This window comes from Mirounga leonina, unplaced genomic scaffold (genome assembly GCF_011800145.1).
Source record: "Mirounga leonina isolate KUSES-001 unplaced genomic scaffold, KU_Mleo_1.0 Mir_125, whole genome shotgun sequence".
NCBI lineage: Eukaryota > Metazoa > Chordata > Mammalia > Carnivora > Phocidae > Mirounga > Mirounga leonina.
In genome coordinates this window covers 61,276,430-61,294,487 of record NW_023270305.1, presented here as the reverse complement: position 1 = coordinate 61,294,487, position 18,058 = coordinate 61,276,430, and the positions used below count along the sequence as shown (strand labels likewise).

Sequence of the window (18,058 nt, the reverse complement as noted above, 5' to 3'; positions counted from 1 at the left end):
TAAAGGCCAGATCTAAGCTAGAAATTATGACTAATGGAAAGATCTAAGTCTTTCCTCTACAGGCTTTTAGCATTTTCTAGAGAAATTTAGTTGCGCGGGGCGCCTGGGTGGCTCAGTCGTTAAGCGTCTGCCTTAGCTCAGGTCATGGTCCCAGGGTCCTGGGATCGAGCCCCTCATCGGGCTCCCTGCTCCGCGGGAAGCCTACTTCTCCCTCTCCCACTCCCCCTGCTTGTGTTCCTCTCTCGCTGTGTCTCTCTCTGTCAAATAAATGAATAAAATCTTTAAAAAAAAAAAAAAAAAGAAAGTTAGTTGCGCATGCACCTGAATAGCCTGTGTAGTTGGCTCATGCCAGCTAAATCTTTGAGGAAGATGTAAAAGACCCATTTTGGGTTAGATATGAAAAACTTTATGCAACAAATGCATATTTGGAAGCTGCAAAATGAGCATGCAAATCAATTTATATGCATGGGTGAATGCATATAGATGAGCTATTTTCAAAGTATAGGCATCCTGGTGTAGCATAAGATATCTGTACAAAAGGAATGGGAAGGAGGTGAATTGCTCAGCTTACTCATCCACTTACAATTTTCAATGGAAAATTGCATTGTCAGTTTCCATTATGCCTGCACAAATTTAGACAAATTAAAGACTCAACTAAGTAATTATTGATAACATACACATGTATGAAGTAAAGCAGGGAAGCCTTGTCAGTCATTTGGAACTTCTCAGATGTTTCTAGGAGTTCCATTAGGAAGAGAAAATATTACAAGAATGATAATACACTTGACTACGAAGCCAATTTGAGACACAGCACTGACGTATTCAGCCATCTCTCAAGTTTTGTTTTGGAGAAAGTGAGGGCAGGGGGAGATATTGTAAATGGAACATTAACAGAAATCACTCTGCTGAGAAGAAATATTACATCTGCTTCCAGACCCTGCACCTTATTAGGACCCCTCTGTTAAGTGCCAGGAGAATGATCATACAGCCTGACAAATGGGTACAAGTTAAATAAGTAAATAAATAAATAATCAATCAATCATTCAATCTTTGGAATTATATAGGATTTAAATGCTGTAATTCTCTCTTTTATGATATTCTTCCAGAATATATCCTGAAAGGTTAATGTCATATTTTGTTCTGACAACATGAACATTCTGTTTTTATTTCTGTAACAGAATGTTCAATCTAGAGTGATAATACAAATCCTTGGTAAGTCATATAGTGAGTCTGATCTTCTGAAATGGACTATTAGTTTGACATTTCAAAATCTTATTGAAAATCCCTCAAGATGGAGAGTCACCAACATCCTTCGTTAATCTAGTTTTAGTACTTGCAAATATATTTATCTTACAGCAATTTAGATTTTTTTTCTTTCCTCCCTCTGTGAAGACAATGAAACATCTGATCTTTACAAGTTATTTACTTTTTTTACATAAAAACATACATATATATGTATATATACAATCCTACTGTATGTGTACTATACATACATGTATGTATATTTGCAATTTGATTGTGTTTATGAAACAATATATTTTAACATATTTCATCCTAGTTTATATAGACATATCTCATTTATATTATGCTGTGAGGCATTATATATGGGTCTACCAATGTTTAGTTAGCTAATTACATGTTAATTAATAGTTGAGTTGATTCCACTTATTTGTTTTCACCATTACAGACAACGGCAATATGTATCAGCAATAATGCATTTCTGAGACTTGTTCAGGTAGTTCTGTTAAAAAAATTCCTACAAGGGGAACTGTCGTGTTAAAAGATACACACATTTAAAATTGTCATAGCTACTGTTAAATTGCTCCTAAAAACAGCTGTAGTAACTCACACTCCAACCAAAGATGTACAAGAGCATAAGAGTGCTTGTAATTACCACATCTCTGTCAACACTGTGTACAATCGTGCTCTTTAATTTCAATCAGCTAAGCAAGAAATAATAACCTCATTTTAATTTATTTTGCTTTACTTACTAAGATCAAGCCTCTTTTCTTATACATATTGGCTTACTGTATTTCTCTTTTAAAGAACTGCTTATTTGTTTTCTCTGACCATTATCTTTAATATTTTCTTCTTAAAATCTTGAACTTAATTAAATTTACTAACATTTATTGAGCTCCTACTATGGGCTAGTCTGCTGGCTCTTACTTATATAATAGAGTAATAAACGGGAGTATGAATGCTCTCCCCGGGGACTTAGAATCACATGAAGAAATATGGTGGGGTGTTAAATAACTATAATAAAATGTGTTGAGTGCAATACTATATGAACAAAGATCTGCACAAAGCCAACATTTGCTCTGCAGGAGGGCCAGGGAAGAACGTCAGGGAGAATTTCAGAAAGATCTTTTAGATGAGTCAAGAATGATGGGTAGAATTTCACTCAGGGTGGAGAGAAGGCTTTTGGTCCAGAGAGAATAGCACCAGAAAGGTCTCCAAGACATGTAAATGCAATCATTATTCATAATACAAATAGTGTTGGCTTAGGTCACAAGGTTTCTGTTGGGAGAAAATGGTAAGAAATGAGACTGGAAAGATCAGACACGGATTTTAAAAAGTGCTTGCTTGCCATTCTTAAGAATGTGTGCTTTCTCCTTAATCCTTAAGCCAAAGGAGAAATACTATTTTTAAAGGATCATCCCAATAGTAGAGAAGAATGGCTTTGGGTGGGGAAATGAGGAGTAGTGCTTGGGATTAGGAAAAGTGGTAAAAATTATAACAACAATCCTGATGGGTGAACAGGAAAGGCTGAAACAGTGTATCAGTAGAATCCAGTGAACTTGGTCACTGAGAGCACATGACTATATCTGCTCACACCTGTGACAGCATTTATTGCTTTCATGCAACAAATTCATGCAATCAGGCATGTATCTGCCAGCCTGCTCCACTAGAACGTGACTTCCTTCCCTTTGAATTCTTAGACCAGTGGTGAGGCAAAACATAGTATTTCACCAAAAGATAAAATAACAAGTTTCCCTTGTTCAGTTTATGCCCAAACAAGTATTTGTTAATCTGATGCTTTTTCTACCTATCCTCTATAACTATCTAATGACTCACCACGAACTGTTTTCTTGTGATATGGAAAAATCCAGTGATTGGAGTAATCTGAAATTATGGTAACCTAATTGAAAGTGTGAACAATCCATTAACTATAATTTTTAGATGTCTTTTTTTTTATTCTTATGTTAATCCCCATACATTACATCATTAGTTTTAGATGAAGTGTTCCATGATTCATTGTTTGTGCATAACACCCAGTGCTCCATGCAGAATGTGCCCTCCTCAATACCCACCACCAGGCTAACCCATCCTCCCACCCCCCTCCCCTCTAGAACCCTCAGTTTGTTTCTCAGAGTCCATCGTCTCTCATGGTTCGTCTACCCCTCCGATTTCCCCCGCTTCATTCTTCCCCTCCCTCTACCTTCTTCTTCTTTTTTTTTTTTCTTAACATATATTGCATTATTTGTTTCAGAGGTACAGATCTGTGATTCAACAGTCTCACACAACTCACAGCGCTCACCATAGCACATACCCTCCCCAGTGTCTATCACCCAGTCACCCCATCCCTCCCACCCCACCCCCCACCCCAGCAACCCTCAGCTTGTTTCCAACTATAATTTTTAAAAGGATCCACATGTTTGTCACTCTTTATAGGCACACCACCATACGTGGGTTTTTCAAAAGTAAGGCTCATTTTTACTACAACTGAGGATATCACTAAATGGTACACATGTGCACCCTATTATAGGTCTTCGTACATTGTGATTGATAGTAAGTTTTTTTAATTTATTGTTATGTTAATCACCAGATCATATTTTTGATCCCTGAATATTTTATACCTGTATTTAGGTTTCAACACTTTCATTTGTGCTTCCAAATTTTGTCTTCGAGAGCACTGAGAACACAGATGGGAACTACTACTACATAGGTGCTAAGGTCTCATGGTGTGTAGAACAGCTTTAGTAAGTGGTTTGGGAATGATGAATGGGCAAAAAACACAGGACTCAAAGATGAGACTAGATTTCTGGTTTGTGTAACCTGTTGTACTGAGAAACCATACACATTACAGAGTACCCATGAATAAGTGTTTTTTAATGTTGTGGTTATTTTGGTTTTATTTTCTTTGTTTTGTTTTTAAATAAAAAATTATTTTCAACCTTCTCATCCCATTTTCCTCCAGGAAGAATTCACACCAGTGCCAAAACCCCTTCCGTCCAAAGCTATGTTTCCCAGAGAAAGCGCAACTGACACAGAATAGAAAAGGACAGATACAGGAGGGCATCACGTGGCCATGCTGCCCAAACTTGGGCAGCAGGGCAGGAGCGCCACACCTGGTGGGGCTGGGTTCAGCTTGGGGAGGAAACCCTAGAGAAGGCACAATGAACAAGCAGAAGTGTGAACTGAGTTGAGACACAGGCAGAGGCTGTAACTGGAGCTCCAACACATTCAAGGAAACATGAAACTGGGGCAGTCCGTTGTGTAAAGAGGACGACAAGGGCAGCTGGCTCAAGGCAAGCACAAATATGTGGGCAAAGAACTTGCCCAGAGTGCATTCCAGAGACACCTATGTGCAGCAACAGCAAGTTAAGGCAACTGGGAAGTAATTCATGAACTAACTTCTCTTGTGGCAGTTGATGCCATATTTTATCCAAATGCACCTGTGAATTATAACTTCAGATACTTTTTAAAGCAGTTTTTTCTGTTTGCTTGCTTTTTTTCCCCCCGCCAGTGGATAATTTGGGCTTATTTTTTTGTGGGGGGAGGACTGTTTGGGGCTATTTCCATCTCATATTTGAGAAATTTGTGTGTTAAATGTTTTCCCAAAAGTTTGATTATTTACATAACTGATATAAGAGCTGAAAATGTATTCTGAAGGCCATTTAGTCCAAGCCTCTGACCAGAAAAAGGGAAATCCTAAGCAATTTAAAACTGGCAGTTGTGTATCTAAGCTATTATTAAGGATCTCCAGGAATAGAGATTCACCCATCACTTCTGCTAGCCTGCTCTCACATTTATACTAGAATTACAAGCAAATGCTGTCTTCTCTTTCCTTAGGCCTAAATCAACACACTCTTGTTCAAATCCATTTCCACTGCGTAGTCCTCTGTGGACGAGACAACCGCTGCCAGTTCTCTTTAGTCCAAATTCTTTTTTCTGTTTGTCAACTCATATTTTTCTGGCCTACTTTTCCTGCTAACAAATGCAATGCTATCAAGACTTTTCCCTTTACACAACTCTAGACTGCCTGATCTACAGACACTAGTAAGAGGCAGGTTTTTTTTAAATTGCCAAATAACCACCACCTACTAAGGACTTTAGAAAGCCTCTGCCCAAGATATATATATACATATCTTGATATTTTCAAGATATAATGGGAAATTAGTAAGCCAGATAGGAGCAAAAAGAAAGGTTAGGGAGTCACTGAAAGTGCAGCATGTGATGAACGGAGGGGAGGGCTGTCCCAGGTCTGAGGAACTAAGCATTGGGAGAGCATTAATGAGGGGAGGAAGCAGTGAGTAGCATAAATAAAGCAGGTGGCTATTAGGGCAAGGAGGCTGAATGTCAGATCAGTTTCACAGAAGGGGGATCTAAAACACTTTTAGTTCAGTGAAGACAGCACTCTTTCTCTTAAGCAGATAAAGATAATTCAAGGGGATATTGACTACATGAATTTTATTTCCACTGAGGACATAACAAGAAGAAATTAATTTATGTCAGCAGAGAAAGGATTTTCATTAAATTTAAAGAAGAAATTCTGCCCAGGAAAAGTTATTAAACGTTTAGATGGAATACTGAGAGGGAGAGAAAATGAAATTGCATTAGTTTGTACAGGCACTGTTTAGACACAGGGCAGATTCTCGTACGTGAAAGAGAGTGCGGAGGATGTACATTCAGTTATTATTAAAAAAGAAGGAACTGCAAGTTCAGGGCATGTCCTCAGGAGGTCTCAAAGCCTTGGTATGAAGGCCAGCTTTGCAATTACCCAGGATGTGAACTGAGTAATTTTAAAAATCTCTCTGTGCCTCGGTTTTCTCAGCTGTAAATTGGGGGAAATCACACCCACTTTATAGGGTTGTGGGAGGATTAAATGAATTAGTATGTATAAAGAGCTTAAAATAGTGCCTGGCACAGGGTATAAGTTATGCAGGGTTTTGCTATTGCTGTTCCTGTTGTTAGTAGGACAAAGTCCAATGACATACTGTCAGAACCTACTAAAGAATGATTCTATTTTATGTGACTAAAATTTTAGATGATAATGTATTTGTCCTGTCTTTTTCTTCCTCTTAGCTCTCCAGTGCAGTCTTAGGGCTAGAAGTCAAGAAATTCATGTTCTAGTCCCCTCTTCCACTAACCAGGTGTGTGATTTTTCTTATTTTAATCCACCAGTTCTTAGTGTTCTGGTTGTTTCAAATTCTGTTCTCTCTCTCTCTCTCAATTTACCTTCTCCAGCACTCATTTTCTCCCCCAATCATCTTCTTTTCTCCTATTTCCTGTTCCTCTTTCAGTCTTCAGCCTCATTTTCTCAATTATTACACATCTTAAGCTCCACAGCTTCCCTGAGGCCTCATCATCCTTCCATCCTCCATCCCTTGTGGGCGGAAGACACTACAGGATTGTATATTTGGCCCCAATCCAAATCTTTATTGCTTCTATTGAGGATGAAACACAGCATTTTCTGTGTCATACAAATAAGGACTTTGTCCAGGATGGATAACATCTTGGGTCTAGGGGAAGGGGAGGTGCCCATCATTCTTTATTTCTAATGACCTCTGGGAAAGCGCATAGCTCTCAGCTAACAGTCATAGAGGAGTGCCATTCCCAGATGAAGAGTTACTCTAATTCTTGAAGCTCTACCTCTCCCTGTGTTTTTACGAAGGAAATCAATGTCGAGAGTAGAAGAGTAAACAATGGATGAAATTCAAGTGAAAAAAAAATCAGCAACAATAAAAAAAACAACTTTAAATGTTATTTGAAGCCAAAAAATAGAAACCGTGATAGAAACAGAAAAGCCATATTATTTTAATTCTACCATTCTAATCTAAACAAAGGTTGAAGTGGCCAGAGGAAGAGAAAATTAATGATGTATGCATCCAAAAATTCTTATATAATGATAGAAACTGACCATCAAGGCATGTTCTGAAACTTACACATGATTCCTTTAAATATTAAAAACTAAAATTCTTATAGATACTCCAACTACTCTGGTAAAAGAAATTTGGGAGCTATTTTTTTTTTTTTTTACCTAAATCCCTCTTTCAAAATATCCCTGTGGTGGTTGGCTTATTTTGAACGCACTGGGAGCTCATTAAATAAGTTTAACCCCCTAGTTTTCTTACGGATAAAAGTTTTTAAATGTCATTATTAATATTAGCCTAATTTTTTCCATGTGTTTGAATGTAATTATGTCTCATTCCAATAAATAGTTAAATAATAACTATAATTATTTAATAATGATAGTTAAAGTTCCATCAAAGCAAATTACTCTTGGTAACTGTCAGAACAATCTTAGAGCAAGACTTAATATGGTTAGATTTTCATATAACCCCCAGGAATAGTTAGGATGTTGTCAATCAATAATATGAAAATGGTAACTTTGTAGAAACTTCAAAATCTCGAATCCCATGCCTGATCACGGAAGGTCATTTGTCTTACTATAAGCATAGACTTTTTAGGTTTCTAAGGTCTTGTGTAGAAAAAAATATATATTACATAAACTATTTTAAGTCAAAGACATTATATTTTAATGACATGTTTCACCAATGTATTTGTGAAGATTTTATTTTAACATGATTTCAAGGACTTTAAAAAATCCTTCTCTGCTTCTATTATATAATTTTCTTATATATGTCATATTTTTGTATATATCTCTGTGCTTATACACATACACACAATCATTTATATATGAGAAGTACATGTTTTCACCACTTTAAAAATCTTAGTACTCTATGCCACAGGAAGTTGACCCAATCTTTAAAATAGGGGTTCATAAAAGTATTGTCTTAAACATTTACTTGTGCGTTTGGATCATGAAGTACAGTATATTACTTCCTATTTTTACAATGTTTTCAGTTGTATAAATTTAGTCCCTTATGCTTCATATGTAACAATTTTAAATAAATAATCCCATTATTTGCTGGAAAAAAAAAATCAGTGCTGCATTCAGATAAGGAGTCTAAGCTGAAAAGGAGTATCTTCCCTATGGCAGCAATTCCCCTTAATTATAGGGAAATATCATTACTTAGAAGAAAAACATGAGTCTTTAATTTCCCTGCCTCTGCTGGGCTGGGGCAGTTCATCCTGCTGAATCCAGCAATGTCTGAGTAACACTTAAACTTAGCTGGTTCCACGTACAACACCCGGTCTTGTTAGGTCACCCACAACAGCAGCTCCTCAACTGTGATCAGTGTTGTTTCTGTTATGGAATGTCATCCACACAGAATTCATTATGTCTATAATTAAATGTAGAAAGCCCCGCCTGATGTTAGGGTGCTCGTGAAGCAACTGTTCTTCTTGGCAGCCCCTCCTCTAACTTTTGGACCACGAGGTCCCTCCTGGGGACCAACCTAAGAAAATGCCATTTGGAGTCACACTGGTTCCTGTAATGTGGCGTCAGTGTATTTCTAATTACAGTCCAGACATTTTTGAGCACAAGTTACTAGACAGGAGTCCAGGTCAGCACTTTGGCTTGCCAGGTCAGACTTGTTCTCCTCCCACTTCTTTCCAATAATAGCATCTCATATATACCAGAAAGAGCTTAGGGAATACATCTTTTTAACTCTAAGAACCGCTCTTGAATTCAGTTTTAGGCAATGTGCTGGGAAGCCAAACTCATCCAAAAAGAGACACTACCTTCTCATTATATAATTTCAATTAAGTGCCCAGTGTACCATCATCTAAACCTTCAGCAGAACCATGTTCTAATTCAGCAAGTTTAAGTGTCTACTTATGTGATGGGGATAGATCTTTGTACTTGTCCTATATCACCATGGACTTTGATAATTTCAATAATGTTATCTCCCAGACTCTAAAGCGGATGTAAATTCTGTGTTGCTTGTTTTGTGAAAACTAAGTATTTTCATTCAGGAGATTAAGAACTGTAATTCTTCAGATGCAATATACTAGGGCTTTACTTCTAGTTACATTAAAGTAAAATCAACCCTTTAAGCATAATATTAATAGAAGGTCAACAAAAGCAGCAAATAAGCAAGTGTTATAGAAACAAAGTGCAATGCATTCTGACAAGCTATTCTGTTTCTTTATTATCATGACATTAGGAAATGGCACTAAATGTAAGGGTCTGCCACAATCTTCAATTCTGAAGGCTTTATTATAAGTCAGCCATTCATATCAGCAGCAAACTGACAACTCAAGAACAAATTCCCAGCATCCACTAGCTGTTTATTAAGTGAAACACACATGTCATATAATGGACAGAGTTGCCTGCTGGGGCAATGGACACACCTGGGCTCAGATTTCAGCTCTGCCATTGAGCTATGGGACTTTTGGCAAGGCAGCTTTTCTAATCCACAATTTTCTCCTCTGTAAAATGGGAATTTTATAAAACCTATCAAGTAGGATGTTATAGAAATAAATAAAGCTAAGACGGACAAAGCATACTGTACAATGCTTTTCACTCAGTAAGCACTAAATGATAATTATAATAACTTATGATTCTAAACAGAATAATTTCAAATTGTATTCAAACACAAAAGATGCTTATGGCACCAAGAAAGGAGGGACATCTAGTGCACCTTTTGAAATAATTTTATGCCTAATATTTTGGGGGGAGAAATCACGTATATTTGTAGATTTAGAGAATATTATGAGAGTTATGGTTAGACTGGTAATTTTTTTTCCAATATCCCAACACTCATTCAAATTATTGAGCTCTTACAACATACTCATCATTCAATCACTTAAAATTCCAGTAACTGAATCATCCTAATTGGAAAACTTAACATTGCTTGAATGTGTTGGTAGGACTTTAGTTCAATAGTTGCAAATTTTATCTGTGTTATCTCTATTTTATCTATGTGTTATCTCTATTACAAAAGGCACAAGAAATTGGAAACAAATTAAAAGGTGTACCGCTGTTTAAAACAGAATACTCCCCTTACCCTTAAAATTTACTCATATATACATATACTTGCTTTCTAGAATGTTACAAATATTTGGCTCTTTTGCCTACTATTTTAAAGTACAGATTTCCATTAAGAATTCCTTCATAAAGTGCATTTTCATATGTATTTAGGGTATGAATAGGTACACACTACATGTATTCATTGAGCATCATTCTTTTATAATCTGAAGGATTTTTTTTAAAGTAGAGCATATATAAAGTATCTTATGTGTAGATACTTATGTATAGATACTTTATGTATGTAAATCTTTAGTGTATATGCAGTTCAGTGAATCTTTACAAATATATATACCCATATAAACATCACCCAGATCATGTGAAAGGTTCCACAGTGCCCTCTATTAGTCAATACCACTAAAAGGTAACCCCATTCTGAACTTTATCATCATAGATCAGTTGTATCTGTTTTGAACTTCATATAAATAGAATCATGTAATATGCACTCATTTAGCTGCTGCCTTACTTATTTCATTTGTTCAGATTTTACAAAGAAAGAACAAGGTAACAAATGCCCTCTTTACTCAGGTTGTCTGTACCAAGGTATCACTGTGTAATAAGAAAACTCTAACAAATCTTATATATACTATTGGATATAAATGATATAAACTTCATCTAAAATGACCCCAACATAGATTTATAGAAACATGTTTAACATTTCCACTATTAACATTTACAACACTTTAGAGCCATCTACCCTGCTGCCATTAGATATTTCTTTCCAAAGTTCATGTTTTTCTGGGAGTTTACCCCTATTAACTACTCATAATCTGAAATAGGTTAGCAGAAGGTCGCGATATATTAGTTGCCTGATTATGTGTTTCTCAATTTACAAACTCGAAAACTGAAATACAGAACATTAGTGATCTTACTCTACTTTTAACAGTGATTTAGAGGCAATGCCACATCTGGAATTTAGTTGTTCAAACACCTTACCACATTCTGTTTACACACATTGTGTAAATAACATGGCAAGAAAAGAATCTGAGAGAGCACTGCACCCATTCCCATGTTCCAGTAGAAACACATGGGATCTATGCTTAAGAGAAGAAAACAAAACAAAACCAACAAAAAAAAAAGCCATGCAATTTCTGAAGAGCTCTGATACAAGTAGCCAAAAAACTTTTTTTTTCCCAAAACCTAAGTGGGACATTTTAAGACTTACTATTTAGCAAAGACCAAGAAATTTACCAAGTCCTGTGTTTTGAGTAATGGAAAAGGGACTGAGCCATAAAATTATACATAAGTGCACAAGAAAAAAGTATATGAGGTTTGCATAATATTGTTTTGTACAACAAACTCCAAACTTTTAGAATATGTGTTCAAGTGAGCATGAACTCAAAACTTTTAGAGTGCAAAAATGATTTATTCTGAATTATATCAAATACACGTATGCACTTACCAAAAAAAGTTTGCAAAGAAAGTTCAAGCAGCAGCTTTATATCTCCAGAATAAAACAAAGCATAAGTATCTATGATACTTAATTTTCAGTGAATATTTATAGGAGTTAACCCTGCATGCAGTGTGGCCACCAAATGTTTATTGAGAAAAGAATACAGAATGTGGTCAGTGACTGTTTTTCAGGAACCAGTGTAGCTCAGGGTGCTGATTCTCACAATACAGCTAAGAATAACATAAATATTATATAGTATTAGTCCTTTCTTATTTTTTATCAGTTTATTATCACATTTCATCTAAAGGTATCCAAAACTGGAACATGATTTCACTGGCATATATGTAAATTTATGCTAAAAACATGATCTGTTTATAATAACTATTGGAATGTCTTAAGCTTTTAAAGCTCGAATATATTACCTAGCTTCTCTGCAGATACATGTAAATAACTTTAACTTATAGGAGAGCCTCAAAGACAAATCATAAATAGGACAGGTCCATTAGATATCTCTATCTACACACTGGAATAAATACAGTAAGCATCACTATTTAAGTATAGGATTGAGATGAATACATGTATTAGTTTATATGGAGGGTGATAGTTTTTACAAATGCTTTTGTGTTAAAGGCTTTCTTAATAAAAATTATCAAATAGAATAAATAAAAAATTAAGTACCTACGTAATATTTTTCTTTATTGCAGCAGTTAAAATATCGAAAGCCTAGACTCAATCAACCAATATATACTGTCACAAGAAAGGCATGTTGAGCAAGGTTCTTGAAGGATACAACATAGAATGACATTCATTGCCAATGGGCTCAAGAAGCCTATAGATTTGCTAGGCTTATCTGAGGAAACCACATGATAATCCACAGAAAGGGTTCTGATACATTTTACAGATGGAACCAAGTGTTCCTAACAATGAATGGCCTTAGATTTCTATATATAACCAACCTGACAAAGATTCTAAGTTCCTTAAAGAATCTTGTTTTTCGCTATGTCCCCCTCGTTCGGTCTACAGCTTACAGTGGGTGCTTAAACTAATTCTGCTGACTGACAGAAATTAATGTTTTCTCTTTTACTCTGGCCCCCTATCAATGTGTTCCCTACACAGTAGCCAGAGTGACACTTTTGAAATATAAATTTGATAATGGCTCCTTCCTCCCCACCTTCCACACTAAACTCCTTCCATTATTTTTCCATCACTTTTACCATAAAGATTCAAATCCTTGATATGGTCTAGAAGGCCCCAAAAGACCTGGCCCTACTCCTCTATGAGCTCCATACTCAAGGGTCTTCTCTCAGTTGCTTGAATATGCCAGGACACTCCTATACCAGGCTTTTGTACCTAGTATTTCTCCTCTGCATTTACATGGTTAACTCCTCATCTCTCAGATTTTAAACCTCAATCTTCAGGGAAACCTTTTTTGATTAGGTTAGTTCACACTATTTTAAGTTCTCACAATACCATGTATCTGTCCTCCAGAATACATACCACCATTTTAAGTTTCCATTTATTTTTAAATAACTATGTCTCCTCATTGGAATGCAAGGTCTAGCAAGGTAGGAACTATTTCTGAGAGTTTACTCACCATTTTTTTTACCAGAGCCTGCTACTCGGACACATACAAAGCATTCAATCAGTATTTGTTGAATAAAAAATAAATGTAGAAATGACGAGGTGAATATGGTTCTTTATCTGGTCACATTAGTAAAGTCATAGAAAGCATGGGCTTTGTTAAGTGACATCTATCACACTACCATGTTTAGTAATATTTAGTAATTAGCCATTGTAAGAGTATGTGTTTATGGCCATTTACATAGAGAAAGTAAATAAAAGTGGCACTCCAGAGTCTAGTATGAAATTTTAATATGTGACCCTAAAATGCATGAAACCTGGATATCATTTTTAAAAGTATAACTTCCCTTCTCATTGATCAGCCTTTTATTCTCATTTTTAAGCTGGGCAGCCATGGAATTCACTAATTCTTTTAAGCTGCTAAGAAACTATTAGTCCTCTTCAGTAGAAACTTATTAAATAATAATGGTCCTGGGGCACTTAGATGAGTACGATTCACTGAAAAAGCTATGTACCTCATAAGCATCCATCATTCAGGGAAGATGACATTCTTGGATACTGAAGTTCTGAGGCTCATTTTCAGGGTCAAAGAACTTAAGTGATACATAGGTTAGTCCTATTGCATCAGCCATTTATACATAATTTTTTTCTCTTGAATAATGCCTGAACCTGAAAAAATATCCATACTCGTAAAATGGAAATCTTATTCAGCGGGAAAAGATAATACAGGGCTCGAGAATGAGAGTGCCTGCACTTTTGTGTGAGCTCTGCCACTAACCTGGTCATGACACATAACCTTTCTTGTGTTCTACTGCCATCACTACATAAATAAACAAACAAACAAATAAATAAATAAATAAAACTTGCTAGGCTTGAATAAATTACAGTAAGGATGAAACTGAGCTCATTAAATAAAAATATTCTAGAAAACCATAGATGCAGAAGTTGTTGCAAGACATTCTGGGCCAGAAAAATAAATAGAGAAAGAATATGATTATTGTCTTTTTTAGTAGTTCTTACTGTATTTTTAATATGAAGGCAACTAAATAATATTAGACTTTATTAAGTTAAAAAAGAAATTGTGGTTAGAACTAGATGTAATTTGAATCTTGTTTAATGTTTGCTGTTAATTTTTTTTCCTAAATTTTCTCTAATGAATGTGGATTTGTTTTTAAATTAGTTTTTAAAAAGAATGTGACATTCAGTGTAAATACTGGCTAGAGGCAGGGCTCTGCTCATACTTCATCTGAACAGAAACCATCTATCCCTGGCCATCAATACATGATTGGTGTTGGGAGAGGCATCCATTCTCAATTATTTAACAGTCACTTGACACATATGAAATAGAGAAAATACAGAAACTGGAGCCCATCCTTCTGGGCAGATCGACTCTGCCTTTATCACTCCATCTCCCATTTCTGTGATAATCAAAAGAATCCAGCCTTTTGTTTTCCTTTCATGACTAGTGATGATCTTTGCACTCCGTTTTCAGATCAAATTTTCAAAACGAATCAATGCTCCAGAACCATCCTGATGGATTTTCTTTTCCGAATTGAATTACCTTAAGCATCAGGTACTATATTGTTCAATTATGTATCTTGGTAATTCCAAATTCTTCCTCTTATGGAAAGAGCCTATCCACTGGCAAAATAAAATGCATTTCAGAAACATCTAATTCTGCTTCTCTTCAACATATTACTTTTGCCATGCTTTCTCCACTCTTAAGTGTTCCTGATTATGCATGATCCCTGGATCCCTACATTTAAAATGCACAAGAAAATAAAAATTTTAATTTAAAACACCTCCCACACAGAACAAGCTGTCATTGTGTCATATTTGTTTCCTAATTTAAGGAAGGAAGTTATATCTCATGTGTCCTTCATTAAATTGTCTGCTCTGTATTTTAAAGTGGCATTGGGATACGTAGAGCAATTTTTCCCATAAAATAATGTTCATTTTTAAAAATGTATTTCTATTAATCAGTGCAGAGGTATGGAGTTCCAAATTATAATATAGCAAATCATCATATGTACCTGATATTTCATTCAAGATTTACAATTAAATTAGATATGGGAGAGGAAAAACATGTCCTGTTTTATTTTGGTAAAACCTAACTATAAAGCCTGGTACTAAATCCATGGAAATTTACTGGCCAAGCTGAAGTGTAGTATAGGCCATGGAAGACAGTCTTCTATAATTACTTAAGCCAAAACATAATGAAAACAAAAACCTTCATGAAGGGAGAGAATAATAAAATAACCCTTTACTTTTTTTCCATAAACCCATAAAGGCTACAGAACTCTTCTTTCCCTCTGACCAGCTTTTTTCTTCCTAACAAACTCCCTTTGCTATTTAAACAATTACAAATTTTATCAAGTCTTCATTTCTCTTCAAGTCAGATGAGAGAGAACTGCCAAGTCTAATAAGATTTACAAGGGCTAGTTCCTCTTAGCAGTGTCAGCAAAAAAAAAAAAAAAAAAAAGGAGACATTATACAATAAAATTCAGCCACACATTGAGCTTTTGTCCTCACAGCTTTCAAAATCAGATTTAATAATTCATCTTTTAAAAAACATTTGCAGCTGTAAATGTCATTTATCCTGTGCTGTCTTGATTTGACCCATACGCTATCTACTTTAAACCCTGACACCTCTCCGCTCAGCCACAGATCCATGCCTCATCTTTTTCATATCAGTCACTTTCTGCTCATAGGCTTTTCGGTATTTATACAATATTTTTCCTTGGTCATTGCCATGTAGCAATATCGGAGACACATGAATGACTGAATTTTATTTATTAAGGGGAGAAAATAAAACTTAGGTATGATTTTTTTTTTTCATTCCACACTTTCAATCCTTAAAAACAACAGAAATTACAGGTTAGCCTCCACTGCTCAGATAAATATCATTAGCTAAATGTACTCAGAGAAATCTCTTGCAATCCTTCATATGCATCCCCTGTTTATTAGCCTACAGAAGATTCCCAGTCCAACAACGTCTAAATTTCTGTGTTATTTATCTTCCCAAGACATTTGCTAATTAAGGAATATGTTATTTGATCTCTAACATTTCTAAATATTAGCTGACCTGTCTTCCACTTCAAGAAATCACAGAAAAATCACATAATTTTTCCTAAGCTGACAAATGTTGGACTTGGACATAACCACAGAAAATAACATTAATTCCAAGAACCCTTCTCCTTCTAATCCCATGGCCCCCTTTTTCCACAACCAGGAGCAGGACTTTATACTTTATTTATAAAAGGCAAAGCAGTTCCTATGAATCCTGTTCCCCGTCTGTCCTTTACCACGAATAACAAACGGGGAGACTCTCAACCATAGCGAACCTCTCCCGCACTTCCTTCTCCACCAAATGTGCGCCCAATCTTCTAGATGCTTGTCTGCATCTTAGGGGAAACATCTGTGTATTTTACAGACTTAGAGGTGGTAGAGGAAAGCACAGCGGTTATTCAGGCGGGCCATGGCCCAGTGAAGTTAGGGAGCAGCCTGACAAAGAACCCGGGGAATCTGAAGAGGAGAGGTCATCCTCCTCGCCGCCTGGAAGTAAGCGGAGTTGGCACCGAGGGTTCCCAGGAGAGAACTGAACCTGGAAATGGTGCTGCCCAACCGCGAAGAGGAGCTGTGGCGGGTGACAAGGCAGAGACGCCCCCCACAGGTCTTCCCCTCGAAAGCAGCTGAAACACACGGTCCAGAGAAGGAAGACCCCATGCACCGGCCGCCCCGCCGGCCGCGCCCTGCCTCCCCGCGCCCTGCCCGGGCCGAGGCGCCCGGTGAGCCAGGCGTCGGGCCTTACCTTGGCTGCAGTCCTTGCCGCGGAAGCCGGTTCGCGAGCAGTCGCACACCGCCTGGTCGTCCACCACGGAGCACACGCCTCCGTTGAGGCACACCCCGCCCTCGCCCTCCTCACCCGCCTCGCACGGGCTCCCCCCACCGCTGTTGGGCTGCTCGTCGTCCAGCTTCACCTCGCCGCTGTCCACCGGCAGGGCCTGGGAGGAGTTGACCCTCACGTCGCGAATCCACCCTCGGAAGGGCTCTCGCTCCCTCACAGAGGCCCGCGTCAGCTTGAGCGCCGCAGCGCGCAGTTCCGGGGGCAGCCCGCCCACAAAGAGGCCGCTGAACACCGTCATGTCCCTGCGCTTGGACTTGACCTCCACCCACTTGGCCTCCACCTGGTCGATGAAGAGCGTGGTGTTGCGGAACTGCCGGCGGATACGCACGTTGTGCCACGCGCCGTCGTTGACCGGCGTGTCAGCCAGGAGCGTGGCGGGCTCCGCGCAGAAGATGGAGAAGCTGAGCTGCAGGCGGCCGCCGCGCGTCAGAATGAGCTCCAGGAAGTCGCAGAAGCCCTCGTCGTCGAAGTAGAGCACGAGGCCGCGCGCGCTGCGCGTCTTGAGCTGGAAGCTCATCTCGCTCTCGCAGCAGGCGTTCCACTTGGGGAAGCGCGTCCACTGGCCCTCAGCGCCCGGGAACTCCAGCCCGCTGCCCAGCTCTGCCCAGCAGCCCAGGAGCAGCAGCGAGAGGCACAGGAGAAAGCAGCCCCCGCGCTGGAGAAGCGCCGTCCCCATGCTCGGGGCTGGGGTGCGGCGGGGGGGTGCCGGGGCCGACAGGGTCAAAATGGTCCTGGACACCGTGATGTAGAAATAAGGGTCCGGAAACAAGTAGGGTGAAGGGGTGGGCAGGAGGGGGAGGGATGCACCCTCCTTTGTCTAGCTCTTTTTTTCTTCTTCTTCTTCCAGCAACCCCTCCCTCTCTCCCGATAGTCCCCTCCCAACTGGAAAACGTAGACCCCAGTGGTACAGGGCAGCAGCAGATCTTCCAGACCAAAGGGAGGATACACTTTGGAAGCAACGTTCTGGAAAAGGCGTTAACAGAACTTCAAGGGAAGTCACTTATCCATTTGAGTCCGATGA

At 38.1% G+C, this 18,058-nt stretch overlaps 1 protein-coding gene across 11 annotated transcripts in view; it reads right to left on the bottom strand.

Annotated features, from left to right (window-relative positions):
• NRXN1 (neurexin 1) overlaps window positions 1–17,713 on the bottom strand; it is a 1,139,755-nt gene extending 1,122,042 nt beyond the window's left edge. For all 11 annotated transcript variants that reach the window (XM_035001585.1, XM_035001587.1, XM_035001593.1 and 8 more), the window contains exon 1: window positions 16,942–17,713. In XM_035001585.1, the coding sequence (XP_034857476.1) occupies window positions 16,942–17,713 (772 nt within the window). The remainder of the gene's footprint in view (window positions 1–16,941) is intronic.
• Between the last annotated feature and the right edge of the window lie 345 nt (window positions 17,714–18,058).